The 12,619-nt window shown below is 42.1% G+C and overlaps 1 protein-coding gene across 1 annotated transcript in view; it reads left to right on the plus strand.

The window, feature by feature from the left end:
* The first annotated feature begins 767 nt into the window (after positions 1–767).
* mtnr1aa (melatonin receptor 1A a) overlaps positions 768–12,619 on the plus strand; it is a 47,409-nt gene continuing 35,557 nt past the window's right edge. Inside the window, exon 1 of the mRNA XM_022217102.2 lies at positions 768–1,301. Within this exon, the coding sequence (XP_022072794.1) occupies positions 1,130–1,301 (172 nt within the window). The 5' untranslated portion in view covers positions 768–1,129. The remainder of the gene's footprint in view (positions 1,302–12,619) is intronic.

A 12,619-nucleotide genomic window follows, 5' to 3' on the forward strand; every position in this document is an offset into this window, starting at 1 on the left:
TGTACTGAAAACACCCTGGGTTGAAAAGGACATTCCTGTACAGCAGATTTCAACAGATTTCAGAAGTGATGGGAAAAAGTTGATAAAGCTGCAGGTTAAATTAGAATAGATTAGAAATATAATTTATAATCAATTACAACCTGCAATAAATTGCAGATTAAACAAAGGTTAGGTGCTGTATCTGGTCCAGATTTGGAATGAAGATGGTGTTGTAAATGCTCGCATGGTCTAAGAATTAGACTAATTCCTGGGGAGGTTTTCTGTGGGTCAGACTAAGAAGAATCTGGGGCGCCAATGAAATCACAATGTAAGGGATCAAACAGTATTCATTTTTGACAGTTTGGTCAATATTTGTCCAATACTTCTGTCACTGAAATAGGAAATGCTCTTTCAAGATGCATTTTTACATTGACTTTTTGGCACAAAGTTGCTTTTGTAATGTTGAATACAATATCTTTAAATTTTCCCCTTGTGGATATAGTCATAATCTGTGAGAAATCTAAGTTTAGGATCATTTCAACACCTTCCAATCATGCGTCCTTGCGCTTTCACGCACGCCGCAATTCTATTATTGCTAGATAAACTGCAGGTTTGTGCTTCTTATTTTCCTGAAAGGGAACTAACCATGAATGATTTTTCAAAATAATAATGAATGGGCTGCTGAAATAAGGCAAGCGAACTGCCACAAAGCCATGAATGAACACGCAGAAAATAGGACGCTCTCGGAGCTGCGCTTCCACGCGTCGCCACCGAGCGACAGTGTTTCCCCCGCGAAATAAAAGCGCTGCTCTCCGGACTGTCTGGTCACATGCTGGGAAGGTTGGAAGTGGCGGCTTCATGTCACACATGCATACCGACAAAGTGAATGGCACACGGGCGCAGGAGTGACACCGAGGCGAGCAGCACCGCCACAGCGCATCCACGGCAGCCGGCTGAAGCCCACGCTCCACGGGGGGGAAGGAGAAGAAGAAGAGGAAGAAGAAGGAGGGGAAGCGTGTGCCTGGGAGAGGATGGAGCTGAAACCCACGGGAGGTTAATATAGTATCCCAGCACCGAAACCGGGACCGTAGCGGGAACTCCACGGGCGGCGGCAGGTTGAATTTGGCACAGTTGCGAAAAGTTGTGTACAATGGTGATAAATGGGTCCCACCTGAACAGCTCCAGTGACGCCGTGCTGAGCCGCCCGCCGTGGGTCACCACAACTTTGGGCTGCTTCCTCATCTTCACCATCGTCGTGGACATCCTGGGCAACCTGCTGGTCATCTTCTCTGTGTATCGGAACAAGAAGCTCAGGAACGCAGGTGAGTCTGGGAAGTCCAAAAAACCCGAAAAAATAACAGTATGAGGCGTGCGTAAAAGAGGAAAACAAATCAAAACAAAAACCCTATAGCATTTTTTTTAAGTAAGAACCGGAAGACGCACTTTTACTGCACATGTTGTGACTTTTACATTTTATTTGGTCATTTTTAAACAACTGAACGTGTCGTAGATAAAAACAACTCGCACTGATGTTCTGGAATCAGCCGTAAATCAGCGCGCAGGAGCCACATTTACCCCAGAAAACTCTTCACTCGGCTCCTGGGTGTAATGGACAGTTAAACTCAGCTTATAGCCCACTTCTGAAGCGGATATAATTTCACTGACCCACACCAGGCAGCTGAGCAGCTCAACGCGCGGAGAAACACTATAGCAATTATTGACACTGTCTGATCCACGAGGGAAGCCCACTAATGCTTCCCCCACTATCACTGTTATTCCAGCCAGGAGCTTTAACTTAATAATGACAGCAAAATGATCAAATTACTACCAGGAACGTGTGTGTGTGTGTGTGTGTGTGTGTATGTGTGTGTGTTGTGCGTCACATGTAATTATGGTATGGGTTATGGATTAAATCGCGCACCCCTGAGTGCGCACAGGATTGACGGAGCGGTGTTTGTTGGTAAAAGGCTCATAATGTAATAGTGACAGGACGGAGGGCTGCCGAGGAAACCCAAGAGGCTCCTGTCGAGCTCAGGTTACCTCACGCTGACTGGCAGCTCCACTGTCATCATTTTTTTTTTTTTTTTTTGGAGGAGGCTGATTTCCTAAATACACTCCTGACGTTACTATTTCACTCGGTGCGCAAATGTTCGGGTCAGAATAGATTTCCATCACAGGGAAGAGCCGAGCAGAGGGGCTCCTGTGAGAAATATTAAATGTTATCTAACAAACACACGCGAGCTTTGATGATAAGCAGCAACGGTAGTTGTCCTGTGAATCTGTGTGTGTGTGTGTGTGTGTGTGTGTGTGTGTGTGTGTGTGTGTGTGTGTGTGTGTGTGTGTGTGTGTGTGTATGTGTGTTATTTAGAAATTGTAACACACGCTTTTTGCATCTTAATTTATGGAACAAAGACAAGAGGGGAGATAAATTTAGGAAAACTGCATCTTTGAAGTTGTTCCGTTAATTATGGCTAATCACATGTAAGGAGGTCATATTGCAGCAGCAGGAATTTAATCAAGCGTGAGGTTAACTTATATTCAATCCACTTTAATGTTGTGTATGATTGAGCATAGCAACTGCAATTACCAGTGATTTAATCAGCACATTGGACAGTAGACTTTCCTGTATCCATCATGGAGAAAAGGCTGATGTTAGAGGATCAAAAGAAAATGAGGATTTAAAAAAAGACAAACCAGCAGCTTAATTGTGTTTTGCAAAACTCTCTGTGAAAGTTAACAAGATCTACGTCGGCTGGTGACGCGTTTCCCCAAGTTCATGCCTTTGAAGCGCATTTGCTACTTTTCATTCAAGTTCTGAGGATGTGCATGACTAACTTAAGGCTCTTACAATTGTCTGCTCAGAAAGCCATTGGCAAATGGTGTGCGAACTGGCAGACATATTGATTGACACAGAAAACTTTTCCATTCATACTTTAATCTCCATTTGTTTTAACCGGACCTTATCTGTGGGAATTTCATGCCACAGATTTCACTCAGACAAACTAAAAGCTCAGGAGTGGGTTTTAGCAGCCACGTTTTCCATCCACAAGGAGTTCAATTTCCTTTTGTTGAATAGATGAAATCTCCTTTATGGAAAAACAAGTGGGCATACATTTTCTTGGCATGGACTAAATGTTGTTAGAAACTGCACAGCAGTCCAACAACAAGGGGATAAATTAAATAACAAGTAATGAAATATACTCAGTGGAGAAGCTGGCAGGCGTTGTGGCCACATATTGCAGTCAGCAGCAGCACTTCTGCCTCTCCAAAGCCAAACCCTCTGTCAGCGCACGGAGTGGCCAGAGAGTGAGCGAGTGTGAGCACATGGTGAGCGGTCTGGAGCTGCATGGCTGGAAACTGAATGCTGTGAGCTCAGCAGAATGCCAATAAATCATCTTAAATGTACCTGTTCTGATGCATATGGGGAAGCTTTTAAATACGTGCTGAGTGGAAATTAAATCATGCCAGCGAGGAATTGTCTCAACTGATGGTTTTGGCCAGGGGACATTACCTCATGGACTTTAATATGAGATGGGATGATATCAGCACGCCTTGTGTATCAGCTGATGAAGACTTTAAAATCAAATATAGGCAAAATGAGAAGATGATGCCTGTTGGACTAATACAAACAAGACCAAAACCAGTCCGCCAGATGGTCCAATTCAGTCCCACTTTGCAAGGTGTAAAAGTTATAGAGGTGAAAATGGATCCTTACTGTGAAAATATTTAAAGACATTGAACATTGTGCAGCATAATGTCAGTCAGCAGCTTCAGTATAAAAGAGTTTGGTTTGATAGAACCCCATTGTTCATGCACTGACGCAACTTTTATGTATTTTTTGTGTATGAATTTTATAATTGCCCCTTGGGGACAAATAAAGTTTTCTGAATCTGATACATTTATAAGGCGAGGGGATAACTTAACCTTATTCCTTAATAGTGACCAGTTCAGGTGGTTAAGTTTACTACACAGATGTGGAAATTAATGTAAATTTACAATTATTTCTGGATCTTGACCACTTCTAAAATATTGTATCGTTCATTTCCAGATATCTGTGACTAAATGTTTTGTGCCTTTGTAGATACTCTGTGATCTGTAAGTTGTAATATCTTCATGATAAACTGAGGCATAATATTGATGAAATTGCACTTTTTTATTCAAAAATTTCAGGTTGTTCATAATATTTTACAAAAAGATACTTCAGTAAATGTGAACATTTTCAGAATGTACTTTTTTGCACTAAAACAATGGGAAGCATTTGTTTGAAGTTGTGGTTATTTATAGGTTATTATGGTCTGATTTTACTGATCCGACCTGCTTGAGATGAAACTGGGTTGTATGTGGCCCCTGTGCTAAGAAAAGTTTGGCACCCCTGGACTAATAGTTTGTACATTTGTTTTGAAATGTTGCATAGAATAAAAAAGAAAAACACTCAGAGAGTGCAGTACTCTGCCAAAGCTGCTCTGTCGTATCATTTCTGACGGTGAAATCTTGAAAAGATTCGTAGCAGAAATCACAGCAACACAGAATGTACCCATTTAATATGGATGCACCCACAAACAAAAAGACCTTGCTCTGAGCACAGGCAGGTGTTACGCATGTGTATGTTATGTACGGATACTAAATCACATGACCTAAATATGTAGTGAGTGGTGGGAATTGATGAGACTTGGAAACACCCCCACAATTCAGTCAGTTTGAATTGAGTGAAGAACAGATTTAATATGATATCTATTGGGACAGATACGCCCCAGTAAGTCTGCAGTGGTAGATTTGTAGTAGGATCGCGATCGTGTGATCGTCAGCAGGCAGCTGACGTAGTGTTCACTTGTTGTCATAGTTACAGTGACACTATCTCGCAGTAATACAGAAATCTTTAACCTTATCTGTGGATCCAGACTATAAGCCGCATCATTGCCAAAATCTAATCGGTTGGTCTTTTTGTCCTTTTTGACCTTCCCTGAAAATTTTATCTAAAACTGTTAGATTGTTTTTGAGTAATGTTGCTAACAGACATAACAGAATGTTATTTTCACTACAGAAGTGACTAGTGACTTAATGTTTTCTGTCATTGTATGGGGGAAAAAAAAAATGTGCATCCGACATTAGCATCGGCCAAAATGAGTTAAAAAATATCAATATCGCATTGGATACCAGGAAATACCCAGTATCTTAAAAACCAAAGAGAAAAACAAGATATGTGATTGACTCTGAGCTGCTTCTTCTACACTGAACTGGAGCTGTTTATTCCAACGTAATGTCATTGGACTGCATGCAAATAGTATGCAACTTGAAGCATATTTCAAGTATTTATTCGATACATTTGAACCTTTTTTGCTCGTCATTCAACTCCAATGAAAACCTACACCTTTATTCCTTGGAAACATGCAGGTTGGAGTTGCGTCCAGGGCAATCAGTTTGATTGGGTGTGTTAGTTGTAGGTTACTTTGTGATATAACGCTGTATTTCTCAGAGGACAATGAACAGATTTGACATGTTGCGAAAAAGGGTTAACATTTGAATTTCGAAGCATTGTGGGAAAGTGAAAAACTGAGCAATCCTCGTCCGACAGTGACCTGCGAGGCGGGTTGTCGCCATTCCTCGCAAGAAAATGCCTTTTTGGACACACCTTCGCACACGTGTTAGTGACTCGAGCCAGTGAGTGCAGATAAGGCAGGTGTCTGTGAAGAGTACGCAAATAATCTGAAAGGCCTCGTTTACTGTTTTGTTTTCTTTGTTCGTGCCGATCTGAGGGCAGAAAACTTACTGAGTTCAGCAGCACAGGAAAGTTGAAACAGTCAGTGACTTACCTACTGTACCATTCACAATCTGAAGTGACAGATAAAAACAAGCCTTAGTGTACTGATACCTCGGTGTGCTGAGTTCTGCTGCTGCAAAATAAACCAAAGAGCTCCACAGTGGAGCGCGGCTGTCTGTTTTGGAGTGAGATGTAGTGTTTATCCTTATGCAGCGTTGCGTGACTTGGCACGGCGCCGGCAGAATGTTATTTCTGATCGTTCATTACACCTCTAGATTCTGTTAGAGTATTATTGGTCTCAGTGTAATGAATATTTGGAGGAATTAATGCAGAATTAAGTGGTATTTGCATGTGTCTCTAATTAAAATGAACGTTTTAGGTTTCTAAATATCCATCGGCTTTGTTGAGAGATTCTAAACGGAAATTGGCTCAGCACTGTGGAGCTTAATAAAGAGATGACTGTGAAAAGAAAACAAATCCCCTCTGTAGATGTTATACAGTAGATGTTGATTTCGCAGCTTCCTGTTTTATTTTCATCATGAGGGAAGCTATTTGAAAGACTTGTTTTGTGAGAAACTGTAATCCTTTAGACCCTCGTGCATCTCTGTCAAAGTTAAAACTGTGATTAAAGTAAAGAACGAGAAGTTTTTACAGGGTGAGTTAGTTAATGCCTCAACGGAGATAAAGCAAATAACGTACTTACAGACAAATCCAGAATTTTATTTAATTACAGCAGGAGTCTTTGCCGAGTTGAAACTGGGTGGCAGGCTCCTCTTTTAAAAGGAGGCTTTCATGTTTCACTTGCATCTGAAATAGAAATCTGTCTCATCCTTTTCTTTTTTGAAAAGTTCAGGCAGTATGAACATTAATTTCTCTACTCGTGCTGAGCGTAGGAGCCATCTGCAGCGCCTCTCGCTTGAATGACTGTTTTTACTACACCAGCACAGCTAAAGTCTGGATGCAGAGTTTAGAATCACTGAGGAGGACTTGTTTGAAAAGGTGGCAGCCACTGTAGAGCCACGCTGGGTAACGGATCCTCTGCCAGCGGTATTGGTATCGGCCGGCTGCATCATGTGTTCTCACCTCTGATGACAAGGCCGCCTCTTTGCGAGGTCCGCTGAGCCCCCTTCGGCTCACAGAGCTACGGTTTCACCCACAGCGACCGAGGCACACGGAGCTGTGGATGCACACGACTGCGGCTTGGAAGTTGTGCCGCTCTTGTGTCGTCGGGTCTAAAAATAATTTTGCCTTCACAGTTCATTTGCCGCATGATCAAAGCTCCTTGTTTTACAAACCGCAGCTTCAAGAAGGGGCAGTTTTGTATCAAGCAAAGGATAATGAACTCCACATTATGATGGGGAATCACAGTATTTAATTCCAGCCTCCTCCCATTACAATTGTTATTGCTTCACTTTGATGTTTGACCTCAAGGTTTTCCTACAAAGTTCTCCGTACGCACCTGAACCCTTAGATGCAAAAGTGGATCAGAAATGACCCGGTGAGGTCATTTTCTTGTATTCCATTTGAATTTTTAAGTTACCTTCTATTCTTTTAAAGAACTTATAACATTTGTATTACTACTCCAAGCTCTTTATCACTGATGGCATCATACAAGAGATGAAGCACACAAACTGGGAGGGACGGAAAGCAGCAACAGCTGGAGGAAAACAGTGGAAATCTGTCAACAAAATGGATGTTGACATACTTCTATTACTGTTCTGTGTAATATTCTTCTTTTTCAATTGTCAAAACATTCGAAATCTGTTATGAAGTGAAAAATAAACGTATTTCAAACATGAATCATTCTTGTGTGGACAAAATACAATACAAACAATAATACACGATTATTTTTAACCAATAATTAATAACAAAAATGACATAAAAACACACTGATCCTTATACAGGTCATTTTGACCCACTTATTGAGGAGTGTGGGGTCCAATCACTCGTACAGCTAAGGGTTAAAGAAGCTGTAATCCTGCTTGATTTGGTGCCAACTGAATTGAAGCTGATGTTCTGTTTGCATTAGCAGGAACTTATTACAGCTCCATAAGAACAGTAAACAGGGATCAGTGAGATGAAATTATAAAGCAGTGATGCTGGATGTGCACTACCGTTCAAAAGGTTGGAGCCACTTAGAAATGTCCTTTTTTTGTAAAGAGAAGCATTTTTTATCACTGCAGATAGCATTAAATGAATCAGAAATCTGGTCTAGACATTGTTAATGTGGTAAATAACAATTGTAGCTGGAAACGGCTGATTTTTAATGGAATATCTCCATAGGGGTACAGAGGAACATTTCCAGCAACCATCACTCCTGTGTTCTAATGCTACATTGTGTTAACTAATGGTGTTGAAAGGCTAATTAATGACTAGAAAACCCTTCACTCCAAGTTCACTCCAACACTAAGAAAACAACTGCATGAAGGAGGTAACTACAAATATAAACCTGCTGTATGAACATTAGCAAAACAAATGCACATAATCCACAGAACGTGTCTCGTTTGTAGCAACCTGAAATTTCGCCTTCGTGTGTGACACGCCTGCAGCTCCAGTTCAAGTGGGCCTCATAGTTGAAGTTGCTGAAAAGGCCTCAGGTTAAGGTGCTCAAGTTCACATAAGAGGTACTTTGTGGCTTTTGCTGAGACGTAATCAGATTATTTTCCTAAGAAAATACACAGAATTTCAGAGCAGCCGCATATTTCACGCCGCTCATCATGACTGAGGTATTAGTTTTAAACTTGATACCATCCTGGGTATTTATCCCACAGATCAGTATAATGTAAAAGAAAACAAAAGCCAATCGAAACACGGCAACGAGCAACATTATTTAATTAAGGCCCCATGCTTGGCGAACGGTCGGCCAGCGGTGTCATATCATTCTTGCTGCTCTCCAACAGGTACATGGAGGTGCAGAAGCCGTATCTGCTCGCTGGGTTTCTCGGTTTCTGCGGCGATGGCTGTGACAAGCGTCGGAGCGGCGCAGTGTGGTGGAGCGGCTTAGCAGTGTAAGAACGGAGAGGAAAAGTCTCAGTGGGTGAAAAACACAGACTAATTGGGGACCCACAATAGCCAGCAGGTCATGACTTTGCAATTAATTTACAGTTTGCCCAAGCTGAATAAATGAACATTGAGTGTGAGAGGATAAGGATCTCCTTCTTTTGCTCATGAGGCACTTAACTCCCAGCAATAGATTAGTTAATGCCCCTGCAGTCAGCCAGGACACGAAGAAAAGGAGCGCTTGCTAGCAAACCCTGCGGGCTGCTTTGCACCTGATAACTTACAATCAGCACTAACCGCTTCCTCCAGTTCTCCTGTGTGTCCTCAAACATATAAACGACTTTATATGTTTATGCCCGACTTGCAGATCTGCTTTGTAAAGATTTCCCGTCAGACTGCTTTCTGGCTGTCGTAAGGATTAAAACTCAAACATTAGATCGCACACAGATCTAATTAGGTAGCAGATATATGCACGGCTATGGTTCCGCTGCTGGGACTGCGTTTGTGATGTTATCATTGTTTGTGTTGCCAACCTTGTTCGGCTTGTTTGCTGCTGCCTTTCGTTCTTAGTCACAGCATGAGGGAGAGAGAGAGGAGAGGGTTCACAGGGTGCATGATTATACAGATAAAGACAAAAAGGGACGGCATCAGATTGGCATGAGTTCTTCATGAAAGAGACAGTGTTTGTTTTTGGAAGAAAGCCACTGAATTGCCATTTCAGTCATGTTAGCTTGATGCTTGACCGGGTGGGCTAATGTTGTGTAACATTAATGGTAACGATCATGGGAAACTGCTCTGCAGAAACTGTGTTTTTCTCAGTGCGACTGGATTATTTCAGTCTCGGCATGTGCCACAGTGTCCTGCTGGCTTTAGGCCTCTGAACAGGGTCATTTGAGAAAGAAAAATTGACCCAGCAAGCACTGTTTGACTTCTTCCACTCTTTACCGGGGGCTCCATCATCTCGACGATTTCACGATTTTCTAATATTTACAGGATTACCTGAACACACAAAGCCTGCCAGCGGTAATCCATTCTGTATATATGATTTGCATTTGCTGTATGATAAGAATGTAGGCTGTTTTCCTCCGAGAAAACACTGTTTCTCTTTTCCTTTTTCTGGTTGACATTCTGCGTAGCGTTTCACATTCCACTCACCAAGTTTTGTGCCTCATCTCCCACCTTCTTTGTGCTCCTCCTCCTCGTCCCGAGCTTACTCAGCCTCACGCATGCACACTCTTTTTTCTTTTCACTTAAATTTGACCTTCCAGGCTTCATATTCCATGACACCCTGTCTGTTTGCATCACTTTGATCTAACACCCCCACCGTTCTCTGAGGACGTTATGTTGTCAGACCGCATACCTGTGGAGGAATTCTGCCAATAGCGTTTTGCATCAACCCAGTCAGGCAATAAGGCGGTTATCACACGAACCTCATCCACCCCAGATAATGGCAAAGTGGACAAAGAGGATTAAAGCCGTTATTTTTGCTAAGTGTTAAACAATGGCTTGGATTTTACAAGAACAGGCATCTGGCATCTGTTTTTTTCCTCTTTTGTCGTGACCCTCCCTGTGCATGTTTCTTTTCTCTCCTTCTGTTTCAGAGTGTTGATAACGGAGAGTGTTTTCAACTTCAGAAAGAGAAAATCGCAAAATACAAAAACACTATAAATGCTTTCACACACAAGAGAGCATATTTGCAGCCGCTTCAGATTGCACACCCCGCCACCACTCCAGCAGTGCCCCCCTCGTTTCCATGCTTCCCCGTGCTATTTTTAATCATTTACAACGTTATACAGTGAAAACTTCTTTCTGCTCGATAGGAGCTTGGCATGACGCACATGGGAAGCTTAGGGCTGTGAGATCAAGTAAGGCCTAATGCTCATCCAAGGGGAACTATGCATAACACATGCATACTGTAGAGTGCCTACAGTAGAGCGGTAACTATTTGGTTACACACATACACGAGGCTGCAGGAGCTTAGAGGTTAGCGATGCTAGCTGGTAATGGGAAGGGTGCCAGTTTGAATCCCAGTTGAGAGAATCCAAACAAAAAAGCGAGAAACACTCTCATGTGTGTTCAAGGTGCCCTTGAATGAAGCGCTTGGTCCACCATTGCTAGTCATTGGACAACAGTGGAAGACTGGATGGAGTCAGCAGCTTCCAGCTGTGGATGCGTCAGACTGTGTGATTGTTAAAGCAGGGCACTGATGGGAGAAAAAAAACATGCAGGCTCAGTCAATCTCCCTTAGATAACATTTTTTAAAAGGACAAATTTATCTCCCAAAAGTTTTCTCCCTTATCACTGTCCCTGTTGTTTATTTCTCAGTAATAGGTCTAAAAACAGGGCACAGTTCAATGTTAACACGCAAACAGCTCAATCAGAAAGCCTTGTCACTCTTTACAAGCTGCCGGGGTGATTCAGCTGAGTGGCGTGTAATGACGGTTATTATGGCAGACACATGAATACCATTTGATGTAGGCCCATGAACACTGACCCATTCAGCCCCGTCAGAACCCCGTCGCTGGGTTCAGTGTGGTGGCTGTCGGTCTGCACACGCACACGCACACGCACACGCACACACACACACACACACACACACACACACACACACACACACACACACACACACCATTCAAAAACTATTTTAGCAGTTACAACACAAAGACGTGAGGGCGCTGCATTCCAAAAATAACCCAGAGGCTACAGAGGTCATGTTGTTTGTGTAAATACATAACACGGTTCAAACAAAGCCAAGTCTAAAATAGAAAAAAGTCTTTGGTTTGATATCACCTGAATCTGAAGCGGAAATTTCACTACTTATGATTTGTGATGATCCTCTGATTGGCCACATGATTGTTCCCATTAAACCTTTAGTCGGCACAAGACCACATTCATTCTGCATTTTCCCCCAAACCTTCAGTGAAATTTAGTGTTGGATAATAAGCAGTAGCTGGAAATGTTTTCTGTTCTTGGAATCACTGTGAAACGCCTAATGTTTGTTTAAAAAAAAGAACCTTTATTCAGTAAACTATGACCAATCAGCAGTAAATGTCAGAAGATTTATTTACAACACACTGTTATCTTTTAAAAAGCAGGATTTGTTTTTTCAACTAGGAAAACACTGGAGGCTTTTCTTATTGGAACATTGTGCAGCTCATCTGTTTACTGAATGAAGTCTTGATATTATTGGGATCTCATGAATTAAAGTATTAAAGCTGCTTTAAACAATATCTTTATGTTATTAATGGATCATATGTCCAGTTGTCGCAAAAAATCTACAGAGAATCACCACCCAGCTCTGCGGTTTCCCAGAGCTACATCGAACATTTCAGTGTGTTTTACCTCGTTGTTTGGGCGTTGAGGCCTGCTTTGGTTCTTTCTTACCACTTATGGCAGCAGACAGCTGTTTTTTCAACATAGCAACTCCAAAAAACCCTCTGGTAAACCTCCTGAAGGAGACCAGTGATTAGCAACTAGCCATAAAGAGCCATAAAGTGAATGCCAGACTGATATCTATCAAACTCTGTGCTGTGTCCAAATATGCATCTGCTTCACAGAAAATGGTATTATCTCTGAGTATGTATATTATAACAAGATGATTTACAGCTTGTGTTTGCTGACCCAGGTTTCTGAAGTCAGCTACCACACATATGTATTTGGTGAGGTGTAGGCCTGGACCCTGAAAATCCGAATATCCGAATATTTGGTCGTTATGACGATATCCGAATATTAATTTTGAGTTCCACATATTGGGAACCCCTCCACCTCGATTGGACGATAGGAATATTCAGCTTGTCCGTTCGTTGCCCTTCCCGTCAAACGATGTTGGATGATCCGTATATCCGGCTCGTCCCTTTGTCTACCCCCCTCCACCCTCCGATC

The sequence above is a fragment of the Acanthochromis polyacanthus genome, chromosome 3, assembly GCF_021347895.1.
Source record: "Acanthochromis polyacanthus isolate Apoly-LR-REF ecotype Palm Island chromosome 3, KAUST_Apoly_ChrSc, whole genome shotgun sequence".
NCBI lineage: Eukaryota > Metazoa > Chordata > Actinopteri > Pomacentridae > Acanthochromis > Acanthochromis polyacanthus.